Source organism: Emys orbicularis, chromosome 12 (assembly GCF_028017835.1).
Source record: "Emys orbicularis isolate rEmyOrb1 chromosome 12, rEmyOrb1.hap1, whole genome shotgun sequence".
Lineage (NCBI taxonomy): Eukaryota > Metazoa > Chordata > Testudines > Emydidae > Emys > Emys orbicularis.
The window spans coordinates 38,647,277-38,659,682 of NC_088694.1; the positions used below are offsets into that span (position 1 = coordinate 38,647,277).

The 12,406-nt window shown below is 60.7% G+C and overlaps 1 protein-coding gene across 1 annotated transcript; it reads right to left on the reverse strand.

The window, feature by feature from the left end:
- Positions 1-550: 550 nt before the first annotated feature.
- On the reverse strand, positions 551-9,058 carry PARP2 (poly(ADP-ribose) polymerase 2). Its single transcript, XM_065414636.1, has 18 exons — positions 8,922-9,058; positions 8,717-8,835; positions 8,188-8,400; positions 7,710-7,844; positions 5,914-5,984; positions 5,541-5,591; positions 5,308-5,404; positions 5,055-5,130; positions 4,885-4,981; positions 4,477-4,630; positions 4,180-4,318; positions 3,095-3,158; positions 2,876-3,010; positions 2,519-2,643; positions 2,011-2,110; positions 1,794-1,892; positions 1,501-1,625; positions 551-772 (listed from the first exon to the last, which is right to left on the reverse strand). The coding sequence occupies exons 1-18, from the start codon at positions 9,056-9,058 to the stop codon at positions 613-615; spliced, it is 2,097 nt and encodes a 698-aa protein (XP_065270708.1). The 3' UTR covers positions 551-612.
- Positions 9,059-12,406: the final 3,348 nt, after the last annotated feature.

Below are 12,406 nucleotides of genomic sequence, written 5' to 3' on the forward strand. Positions count from 1 at the left end.
AGGCTCTCTGATCCCTGGTTCTCTCTCTGCAGCTGGGGCAGTTCCGTTGCACTGCCCCTGTCTCCTGCCTGCAAGCCCGGCCTGGTCCGGCCTCCCAGCTGCTCTTGGCCGTGGGCGACATCCTGGGCAACGTCTATTTCCTGGAGTGGGCCTGTCTGCGGGGGGACGAGGCTGAACCCTGATCCATGTGAGCGGCAATGACACAATAAAGCCACCCGCTGAGCTGCAAAGAACAGGGCCTTTGTTCAACTGTCCCGGCCTGGCCCCTCCCCCAGAGCAAGGGGGGGCTAAGAGGCCAGAGACATGTCCCCTCTGCCCAGTCCCTTGGGAAACTTGGGATCTATCAGGCCCCAGGCCCCCACCTTTGTGTTACTGCTTCGGGCCTGTCCATGGGGCTGGATGAGGGCGAGAGGGTCGCGACATTGTATCTCAAGCCCCCATGCCCTAGGCATAGCCTAATTGGGGGAAAACACCCCCCAGCACGCTGCAGCCAGAAATGCAGCAGGGCGCAATCAGGGCTGGTACCAAATTTATTGCTGTAGAAAGCAGCCAGAGGGCCATTTCCACAGGAGTCCCGGGGGAGAGGGGTGTCTCCCGACCGGGGGGGGCTTGTCACCACAGCGGGGCAAAGCTGAAGCGCACTTGGAGCAGGTAGCGCATCCGCACCTGACCCGGGTCGTAGACGACGAACTCGTTGTAGTTGAGGGTGTAGCCATGGGGGTTCGTCACGCCCATCTCCACGGCTGGGCCCAGCGGCACTGCGGCCCCATCCCTGGGGGGAGATGAGGCGGAGGTCAGGGCAAGGGTAGGTCAGCCCCCCAGATGCCTGGTTCTCTCCCATTCTGGGGGGCAGCGCCAGGCATGCATGGCTCCTGGCCTGCACAGGTTTGCTGCTCTTTCCCCGGAGCCCCCCCCAGCCGGCTGGCACCGAGCAGCAGCCGTGACGGGCTGGGGAGGGGCACCCTGAGGGCCGAGCACCTGGCTCTGCTTGACTCGCTGCAGCGGGCGGGCAGGACCTGCACCCACGGGCCGGGTTCTCCCCTTGCCGGCCTTCACCCCCTGCCCTGAGCTGGCAGCTGGGTTGGCGCCGGGCTGTTCAAACGCGACACGGCTATTTCTCCTCTGGGCCTGGAACCAAACCACGGTGGGGGGGCTGCAGGACCGGCCCGTTGGGGGGTACAGGAGGGGGGCTGGAGCAGGCATGGATTTCCCTGGGGGCAGAGGGGGGGCAGCTCTGCCTACCCTGAAGGTCCAGGCTGGCTCTAAGTGTCTCGCCTGGGGGCATGAAAAACTGGGGGGGTCCCAGGAGAGTCCCGCAAACCAGCTTCTCCTGGGGCCAAGTGAGTCTCCACTGAGCAGCAGCGAAGGGGCTGGGGGGGGGGGGGGACTGTGGCATCGTGCCAGGGGGCAGAGCTTTCCGCTCATGCTGTCCCCCCTGGGCCTCCGTCACTCAGGGTGAGTGCCATGGGCTGCCAGCCCTGCCCCCTCTCCGGTACTCACAGCATGATGCTATTGGTGGGAGCGGGTGCCAGCTTCCCCAGCCCCTTAGTGCTGTGCTTCCCGGGCGGCAGCTTCCCGGCCTCGGCATTCGCCTCCAGCAGCTCCTGGCACTCACCCAGGGCCACCTGCAACGGGAGAGGGGCACCAAGTCCACAGCTGCCTGTGCGTCCTGCCCAGAGCAGGAAGAGAACCCAGCCCCATCCTGTTCTAACCCCAAGACCCGACTCCCCTTCCAGAGCCAGACATGAACCCAGGTGCTCTGGGCCAGGCTCGCGCTCTGGGGTGGCACTCACCTCGCACAGCAGCAGCAGGCCCACGTCGCGCTGGCGCGAGGCGAAGCAGTAATTGGCGCTCTTGGACGACATGTCTGCGAAGTAGATGCCCTTCCCAAACTGGGGGTGAGAGATGGGGGGTGGTGAGGGATTAGACTAGCTGAGGGGGAGGGAGCTGGGAAAGGGCCGAGGGGGAACAGGCAGGCAGCTGGGGACAAGGGGGGGGGGGGGGTCTCACCATATAGCCGGTGACGGGGGCCTCAGGGGGCGCCACTCGCAGCCCCTGGCTCAGGATCCCCACCCAGTTGCCCAGCCGGGAGCCATGCCACAGCAACGTCCTGGGGGGAAGAAAGGGGGGGGGGGGTGAGCCCCATTCCCAGCCCCCAAACCTTCCCTCCCATGCCTAGCCTCCCCGCTTCCCCGCAGTACCCAGCCCCTTTACTGGCTGGGATCCAACCTCCGCCCCACCAGACTCTCCTCCTGTGACCAAGCGTGAATTGTCTAACACTTTTACTCTGCCGCTGTGTGCCTCAGTTTCCCCTGTGCCTGGCACTGAAGCAGAAGGGTTCGCTTAGCTCGGAGGGATGTGGGGGGGGCAATGCTGGGAGGGAGCTGACAGAGCCAGGGGGAGGGGGGGCAGCCTGGTTGCACAAATGTAACCCACCAGGCGCAGGACAAACCCACCTGTTCCCATCCCTGGGCCCCCCCAGCTGCTCCTGCCCCCAGGATGCCCCCCAGCCCCTCACCGGTTGGGCAGGCTGGCGCGGAAGGGGGGCTCGCCGGCCCGGCGCAGGGTGAAAGCCTCCAGCAGCTCCATGGAGTAGTCACGGTGGGTGGGCGCGTGGGTGGAGAGCAGGTACCGCTCCAGCACCTGGGGGGAGCCGTGGGGCGTGAGCCAACCCCAGCCCTGCCCCCCTCCCCACCCGCCTGGCCCTTTTCAGCGCCCGCCCCCCACATGCCCCTGGTCACTGCCCCCTCACCTGGCCTCCCCAGCCCCACACTGCCCCCCTTGCCCGCCCCCCCAGCCTACACTGCTCCCCACCGCTCCCCAACCCACCTTGCCCCCCAGCTTCCCCACTGCTGGCCCCTCGCAGCCCCCCGACCTGGAAGTGGGCAGAGTCCCGCTCCAGGGGGTGGAGCTCACAGCCCAGTGTGCGGTAGCTCCGGTCCAGCGGGTGCTCCTGGCCATGCAGCTCCAAGCGCGCCAGCTTGACGGCGATCTGGATCTCGCCCAGGGCCTGGGGGGTGGGGGGAAGTCAGGGGTCAGAGGGGGATGGACAGACAGAGAGATGGAGGGACAGATTTCCCGCCCCCCCGCTCACCTCCAGCAGCTGCACCTTCTCCTGAAGCTCCTGCCACGTCCGGATCAATGGGGGTGGCTGAAGCCTGGGGGTGTGTATGGGGGGGGGGGGAGAGAAGCAGAGTGAGCCAGGCCTAGGGAGAGTGGGGGGGACCTAGAGCCCCAGCGAGGAGGCAGAGCAGGGCAGGGTAGGGGGTGCTTGGAGGGTCAGGGGTAGGGTTGCCAGGCGTCCGGTTGCTGACCGGAACACCCAGTCGAAAAGGGACCCTGGCAGCTCCAGTTAGCACTGCTGGAAGGGCCATTAAAAGTCCGGCTGGCGGCACAGCGGGGCTAAGGCAGGCTCCGCGCGGCTCCCAGAGGCAGTGGCATGTCCCCACTCCAGCTCCTAGGCATTGGGGCAGCCAGGGGGCTCCGCACGCTGCTCCCGCCCCAAGCACCGTGGTTCCCGACCAATGGGAGCTACGGGGGCAACGCCTGCAGACAGGGCAGTGCATAGAGCCACCTCGCTGTGCCTCCACGTAGGAGCCAGAGGAGGAACATGCCACTGCTTCTGGGAGCTGCTTGAAGTGAGCACCACCCGGAGCCTGCACCCCCGAGCCCCAACCCCCTGCCCCAGCCCTGATCCCCCTCTCACCCTCCAAACCCTTCGATCCCAGCCCAGAGCACCCTCCTGCACCCCAAACCCCTAATACCCAGCTCTGCCCCAGAGCCCGCACCCCCAGCTGGAGCCCTCACCCCCCCACACTCCAACCCCCTGCCCTCCGACCCCCCCTGCCCCAGTCCAGAGTCCCCTCCTGCACTCCAAACCCCTCATACCCGGCCAAGCCCCAGAGCCCTCACACCCCCTGTACCCCAACCCCCTGCCTTAGCCCAGTGAAAGTGAGCGAGTGAGTGAGGGTGGGGAGAGTGAGCAACAGAGGGAGGGGGGATGGAGTGAGCAGGGGCGGGGCCTCAGAGGAGGGGTGGGGCAAGGGTGTTTGGTTTTGTGCAAGTAGAAAGTTGGTAACCCTAGGCAGGAGGTGCTCGGAGCAGGCGGGGGGCACTCGGCACGGCGGAGCATGCTGGGAGCGACACTCGGGGGGAGGAGCGGGGGGGGGGGGCACTGACCCAAAGTCATGGGGCACACGGGTGTAGAACTCGTTGCAGGCTTCCAGCAGGGCCCGTCCAGTGTCCCCGGCCCGCAGAACCGCCTCCACCTTCTGCAGTGACTGGAACCCAGCACGGATCTGCTCCACCGTCAGCTTCCCTGGGGGGAGCGGGTCAGAACCACTAGCGCCCGGCACCCCCCAGGGGCCCCCCGACTCCCCCAGATCCCCTGCCCCCCAGAACCCTCTCAACCACAGCCCAGATCTGCCGGCCCCCGCCACCCCCAATCCCTCCCCCACACGCCCACGGGGGGCTCACCGAGAGGGGCCTTCTTGGTGTCATACTTCATCTCCAGCACCATCTCCTCCATGGCCTGCAGGTCGCAGATCAGCCCCAGCAGCGCCTGCACTCGGGGGTCTAGTCGTGAGGCTGGTTTGGGCTGGGGGCCCCCCGCGCAGCTCGGCTCTGCGGCCTGGGCAGGGGGGGGGGGTTGTTACTGGATCTCCCAGCCGTACCCGGAGCACCCCCATCCTGCCACCCAGCAATGCTCCCATGGAGGTGGGACACAGGGCCCACTGCTTCTCCACGCGAGCTGGGGGGCCTGCGTGGGCTTCGGGATCCATGTGCAGGTAATATGGGGCAGGGGGCTATGTGTAGGGGGTCACGAGGCCAGCTGTCCTCGTGCAGGTCGTATGGGGGGGGCTGTAAGGGGGGTGTCACACTCACGGGGGGCTGGCTGTCCATGTGCAGCAGGTCGTACTTGCCAGGCACTTTCTGGAAGTTGCACCGCTCGGCCCAGTGGTTTTTGGTCTTGTCGAGGAACCTGGGGAGAGACCGGAGAGGGAGGCGAGGAGGGGGCAGGCTCCAAGGGGTTTGGGGGGAGGGGGGGGACTCACTTCTTAGTGAAGATCTCCTTGGCCTGGGCAAGGTCCCCAGCGCAGGACACCAGCGCGTGCTGGCCCGGCCGCCCCACTGCAGGGACAGGACAGATGTGGTGATGGGGGACACTGCTCTGCCCCCCCCAACCCCTGCCATGCACCCAGCCCCCTGCCACACCCCAGCCCCTGGCCACACACACCCAGCTCCCTCCCCCATGCAGGAGTGCCCCACGACACTCACCCAGCCCCCCATGGCCCCCACCCCGCTCACCGCGCCCCCAGCGCGTCCAGACGCTGTAGCTCCGCGGCCCATCGTCCTCCAGCAGCTGTAGGATGTAGAACTTGTTGTTGTTGAACTGGAGGTTGGTCTGGGGGACGGATGGACAGACGGGGGGCTGGGCGTCAGGGACAGGGCTGGGGGGTCTCTGCCCGCAGCAGCCTCCCTTCCCCCAGCTCCTGAGCGGGTGGTTCCCCCGGCCAGGAGTGCCACAGCGCCACACTCACCTGGTTGAGCATCACGTCGTAGACGTCGTCCCCTTCACAGTAAATGTGGGCCTGGGGGGAGATGGGCACTTCCTGAGCTGCAGCCGGCCCTGGGAGGGGATGGGGTGTGGGGAAGTCCCCTCTAGGGGGCACTGGCCCCAATCCCACCCCAGTGGGGACTGGCTGGCTCAGGGATGTGGGGCTTTTCCTCTCTAGGGGGCGCTGGCTCTGATCCCGCCCCAGGTCAGGGACTGGCTGGTTCAGGGGACAGGGAACGGGGCATGGGACTTTTCCCCTCTAGGGGGCGCTGGCCCCAATCCCGCCCCAGGGCAGGCATTGGCTGGTTCAGGGGGGTGGGGACTGGAGACCCCCGGGGCAGGAGGTCTTGCGTTACCTTCCCCAGTTTAGCCAAGCACTCGGGATCCACCGGCGCCTTCCCCTTCACAATCAGGGTCTTGATGACCTCTGGGGGTGACAGACAGAAATGGGGGTGGGGAGGGGGTTTAACAGATATCAGTGCAGGGATCCCAGGGACCTGAGCCAAGGTAGGGCCTGGTGCTCGAGGAACAACAGAGCCTCCAGGCAGCCACGAGGAGCCAGCAGCGTCCAAGGCCGACGTCACGCACGCCTAGCGCAGGATAGGGGAGGCACTTATAAATCACACCCATTTTCAAATCAGCTTGGCTGCCTAACTCGCACCCACGAGTCGCAAAAGAGCTGGCCGAGATGATCTCTGACCTGCTGGCATTCATCTGAAATCAACCCCGGGATAGAGGGAACATTCCTGAAGAGCGGATGAGTGCGGCGCAAGTGGGTAGCTTTAGGCCAGTTAGCCTGACGAAAAGCCCGGGAAGAATAACACAAAAGCTGACGCGGGATTCAAGCAATCCCAGGTTAAAGCACAGGAACCTCAGCAAGGCCAGGCAGGTTTCACGGAAAACAAACAAAGCTGATCTCATCCGTTGGTGACGTTACGGGTTTCGTCGATACAGGGAACTTTATATGCCGTGCGACTTGGCACCGTGTGACCCGACTGAAAACCGAGCGCTGTGGGCTAGTGACAAAGTGCCTGACACACGGATTAAAAACTGGCTAACTGATAGATCATCGCCGCTGGGGAATCGTTGTAGCCAGGACGTTTTTGTCGGCGACGCCGGCTGGCGGAGGGGGAAGTGATGCCAAGGTGGCGCCTGGCACCCCGGATCGCTCGGCGGCTGCACAGAATGAGGCTGAGCACGAACCAATGCGAAGTGACTCCTCCAGGAGCAGCAAGGCGGGTGGTGTGGTGGGGAGGGGCAGCTGGTATTCCTGGGCACACCTTTTAGATCAGAGGTGGGCAAACTATGGCCCGCAGGCCACATCCGGCCCGCGGGACCGTCCTGCCTGGCCCCCGAGCTCCTGGCCCGGGGAGGCTAGCCCCCAGCCCCTCCACCACTGTTCTCCCCCCAAAGCCTCAGCTCGCTCGCTCCGCCACCAGCATAATGCTCTGGGCGGCAGGACTGTGAGCTCCTGGGGCAGCGCAGCTGCAGAGCCTGGCCTGACCTGGTCTCTGTGCTGCGCAGTGGCGGCGGCGTGGCTGTAGCACCGCCAGCCTCCGGTGCTCCAGGCAGCACGGTATGGGGGCGGGGGGGGGGGGGGGGTTGGATAGAGGGCAGGGGAGTTCAGGGTGGTGGTCAGGGGGCAGGGGTGAATAGGGGGTTGAATGGGGGCAGGGGTCCGGGGGGGGGGCAGTCAGGAGGGGGGGTGCTGGATGGGGTGGCAGGGGGCAGTAAGGGGACAGGAAGAAGGGGTGGTTGGATGGGGCAGGGGTCCCAGGGGGGCCATCAGGAATGAGAGGAGGGGTTGCATGGGGCGGCAGGGGTCTGGGGGCGGTCAGGGGACAGGGAGCAGGGGTGTATGGATGGGGCAGGGGTCCCAGGGGGTCCGTCAGGGAACGGGGGGGTTGGATGGGGCAGGAGTCCGGGGGGTGGGGGGGCAGATAGGAGGTGGGGGCCAGGCCATGACCCCCTCCCCTAACCAGCCCTCCATACAATTTACAAACCTGATGCGACCCTCAGGCCAAAAAGTTTGCCCGCCCTGTTTTAGATGCTAATCTATTGGAAGGGGGCAGAGCCAGAGAACAGGGCCGGAACAAACAGCTGGCAGAGAGAGGCCGGCAGACCACGGGTGCTGTAGTTCGCCACCCCTCACCTGTGCTCTCTCCCCTGGCTCCGGGGTTGGGGCTGGCCCCCCCATCCCGGGGTCTCTTCGGCGCTGGGGGCCGTTGGGGGGACGAGGAGCCAGGGACGGAGCTGGGCTCAGATCCCCCATCATCATCCACAGCGTCTGTGGAGAGAGGCCATGGGTCAGAGGGGGCCGGGGGGGGGGAGGGTGCCACACCCCAGAGCTGGCCGCATCTCAGCACCAGGCAAGCCACCCTGTGCGTTGTCGCTGTGACCCAGCTGTGCCTGGCGTCAGATTCTCCTCCCAGCTCCCTGGAGGATGATTAATGACTAAGGAGCTTACACTCTGGCAGCGAGGCCTGCCCCGCCCCGGGTGCCCGAGACCTGCTCACCAACCGGAGCTGGGCCCTGGGAGCCTGAACCCCTTCCCCCGGCTTCCCACAAAGCCCGCTTTACCCACTAGACCCCACTCCCCTCACAAAGCCAGGGAGAGAACCCAGGAGTACCTGACTCCCTCCGCTCCATCCGGCGCTGGTACCCAGTTCTGACGTTGGTCTGGGTCATCTGTGCCGTGTCCAATGTGTAGCGGGTCCGGCTGAACGTCACCTCTAGGCTGGGCCCCCCGTCGCCGCGCCGCGCTCGCTCCAGCGCCAGGCAGGTATCGGCAGGGTAGGGCAGCCACTGCCCCTCTTCGTCCCCCTGCCAGCACCACACGAAATCTGGGCCGCGGGCATCCTGTTAGCTCCCTGCTAGCGCTAACCCTGCAGCTCCCAGCCTCTGGGGCAGTGATGGTGATGGGGCATCGGACCCAGGTGTCCAAGTGGCTGAGCAGGGCGTTCACCCCTGGGGGCCCCACAGCTCCCAGCCTCTGGGGCAGTGACGGCGACTGGGCATAGGACACTGGTGTCCGGGCCGCACAGCAGGGTGCTGACCCCTAGGGGGCCTCATAACTCGGGGGAGTGATCAGGACAGGGCGTGGGACCCAGGCATCCGGGACAACACTGCTCCCCCCGCCAGGGGGCCCTGGGCACTCACAGGAGTCCTGGTCCTGGACAGCGGCTGCCACAAATCTGTCCTGCCCCATCTGTCCATCCCGCTGCACCATCCGCCGCAGGTCCACGCGGGAACCCACAGCCACGCTGGGCTTCCCTGCCCTGGGGGGAGATGGACACGGCTCAGAGCCTGTGACTCCCCTACCATAGCCCGAGCCACGACACCCCCCCGCCCCCAGGGCACTCACCTGGCCGCTTGTGTCAGCACCTCGCTCTGCTCAGGCACGAAGCGATGCCAGGTGCCGCCGGAGTCCTGCCACTCCCAGCGCAGCTCCAGTGCCAGGCCCGCGCCCCCCGCCTCGGCTGCCCTCCGCTTCCGCCTCATCCTGGGAGTGACAAGCGGGGCTGGCGAGCAGAGAGAAGAGAGGCAGGGATCCACAGACTGTGATCCCCAAGCTATATAGCCCCATATAGACCATTCTACTGCCATCCATACAGCCTTGTATGGACCAGCACCGCTCCAGGCCATAGAACCCTATACAGATCATCCTACTGAAATCCATAGAGCCTGTATGGACCAGTACACATAAGAACATAAGAACATAAGAAAGGCCGTACTGGGTCAGACCAAAGGTCCATCTAGCCCAGTATCTGTCTACCGACAGTGGCCAATGCCAGGTGCCCCAGAGGGAGTGAACCTAACAGGCAATGATCAAGTGATCTCTCTCCTGCCATCCATCTCCATCCTCTGACGAACAGAGGCTAGGGACACCATTCTTACCCATCCTGGCTAATAGCCATTTATGGACTTAGCCACCATGAATTTATCCAGTCCCCTTTTAAACATTGTTATAGTCCTAGCCTTCACAACCTCCTCAGGTAAGGAGTTCCACAAGTTGACTGTGCGCTGCGTGAAGAAGAACTTCCTTTTATTTGTTTTAAACCTGCTGCCTATTAATTTCTTTTGGTGACCCCTAGTTCTTGTATTATGGGAATAAGTAAATAACTTTTCCTTATCCACTTTCTCAACATCACTCATGATTTTATACACCTCTATCATGTCCCCCCTTAGTCTTCTCTTTTCCAAACTGAAGAGTCCTAGCCTCTTTAATCTTTCCTCATATGGGACCCTCTCTAAACCCTTAATCATTTTAGTTGCTCTTTTCTGAACCTTTTCTAGTGCTAGAATATCTTTTTTGAGGTGAGGAGACCACATCTGTACACAGTATTCGAGATGTGGGCGAACCATGGATTTATATAAGGGCAATAATATATTCTCAGTCTTATTCTCTATCCCCTTTTTAATGATTCCTAACATCCTGTTTGCTTTTTTGACCGCCTCTGCACACTGCGTGGACATCTTTAGAGAACTATCCACGATGACGCCAAGATCTTTTTCCTGACTCGTTGTAGCTAAATTAGCCCCCATCATGTTGTATGTATAGTTGGGGTTATTTTTTCCAATGTGCATTACTTTACATTTATCCACATTAAATTTCATTTGCCATTTTGTTGCCCAATCACTTAGTTTTGTGAGATCTTTTTGAAGTTCTTCGCAATCTGCTTTGGTCTTAACTATCTTGAGTAGTTTAGTATCATCTGCAAACTTTGCCACCTCACTGTTTACCCCTTTCTCCAGATCATTTATGAATAAATTGAATAGGATAGGTCCTAGGACTGACCCTTGGGGAACACCACTAGTTACCCCTCTCCATTCTGAGAATTTACCATTAATTCCTACCCTTTGTTCCCTGTCCTTTAACCAGTTCTGAATCCATGAAAGGACCTTCCCTTTTATCCCATGACAGCTTAATTTACGTAAGAGCCTTTGGTGAGGGACCTTGTCAAAGGCTTTCTGGAAATCTAAGTACACTATGTCCACCGGATCCCCCTTGTCCACATGTTTGTTGACCCCTTCAAAGAACTCTAATAGATTAGTAAGACACGATTTCCCTTTACAGAAACCATGTTGACTATTGCTCAAGAGTTTATGTTTTTCTATGTGTCTGACAATTTTGTTCTTTACTATTGTTTCAACTAATTTGCCCGGTACCGACGTTAGACTTACCGGTCTGTAATTGCCGGGATCACCCCTAGAGCCCTTTTTAAATATTGGCGTTACATTAGCTAACTTCCAGTCATTGGGTACCGAAGCCGATTTAAAGGACAGGTTACAAACCTTAGTTAATAGTTCCGCAACTTCACATTTGAGTTCTTTCAGAACTCTTGGGTGAATGCCATCTGGTCCCGGTGACTTGTTAATGTTGAGTTTATCAATTAATTCCAAAACCTCCTCTAGTGATACTTCAATCTGTGACAGTTCCTCAGATTTGTCACCTACAAAAGCCAGCTCAGGTTTGGGAATCTCCCTAACATCCTCAGCCGTGAAGACTGAAGCAAAGAATCCATTTAGTTTCTCCGCAATGACTTTATCATCTTTAAGCGCTCCTTTTGTATTTTCATCGTCAAGGGGCCCCACTGGTTGTTTAGCAGGCTTCCTGCTTCTGATGTACTTAAAAAACATTTTGTTATTACCTTTGGAGTTTTTGGCTAGCCGTTCTTCAAACTCCTCTTTGGCTTTTCTTATTACACTCTTGCACTTAAGTTGGCAGTGTTTGTGCTCCTTTCTATTTGCCTCACTAGGATTTGACTTCCACTTTTTAAAGGAAGTCTTTTTATCTCTCACTGCTTCTTTTACATGGTTGTTAAGCCACGGTGGCTCTTTTTTAGTTCTTTTACTGTTTTTCTTAATTTGGGGTATACATTGAAGTTGAGCCTCTATTATGGCGTCTTTAAAAAGGGCCCACGCAACTTGCAGGGATTTCACTTTAGTCACTGAACCTTTTAACTTTTGTCTAACTAACCCCCTCATTTTTGTATAGTTCCCCCTTTTGAAATTAAAGTACACACACATCCCAGGCCATATAGTCCCATACAGACTATTCTACTGCCATCCATACAGCTGTGTAAGAACCAGCACCCACCCAGGACATATAGCCCTATACAGACCATCCTACCAAGATCCATATAGCCCAGTATGTACCAGCACAACCCCACACCCCCAGGTCATAGAGCCCCAGATGGGCCATTCTACTGCAATCCATATAGCTTCTTATCCGCCCCCTCCCCCCGCCATATAACCCTATATTGACCAGCCTACAGCAATTCATACAGTTTTGTATGGATCAGCACCCCCCTCCCCCCCTCGACCATATAACCCTATACAGACCATCCTATGGAGATCCACACAGCCCTGTATGTACCAGCAGATCCCCAGGGCCACACAGCCCTATATGAATGAGCATGTTCCTCCCTGCCCACTCACACAGCCTTATATGGACCATCCCACCATGATCTACGTAGCACTCCATGAACCAGTTCCCTCCCCGGCTGGGACTCTGCAACAGCTCCAGGCCCCACTGCGTCCCCCACAGCCCCCCGCCCCCAATGCAATATCCTAACCCTTCGCGTTTTCCCCCCTTGACCCTCACTCCCTGCTCCCAGAACACCCCCACCCCCGGGGACTCCCAGAGCACCCCCTCCCCCACTGCATGCCCCCAGACCACCACTGCAACCCCAGCCCTGTTGCACCCCCTAGGGTCCCCCTGCACCCCTCCCTCACTGTAACCCTGACCTACTGCACCCCCCAACCTCTCCCACTGCAACCCCAGCCCCACTGCACCCCCCAACCACGCCTGCACCTCTTCCAATGCTTCCCCGCCCTATTGCACCC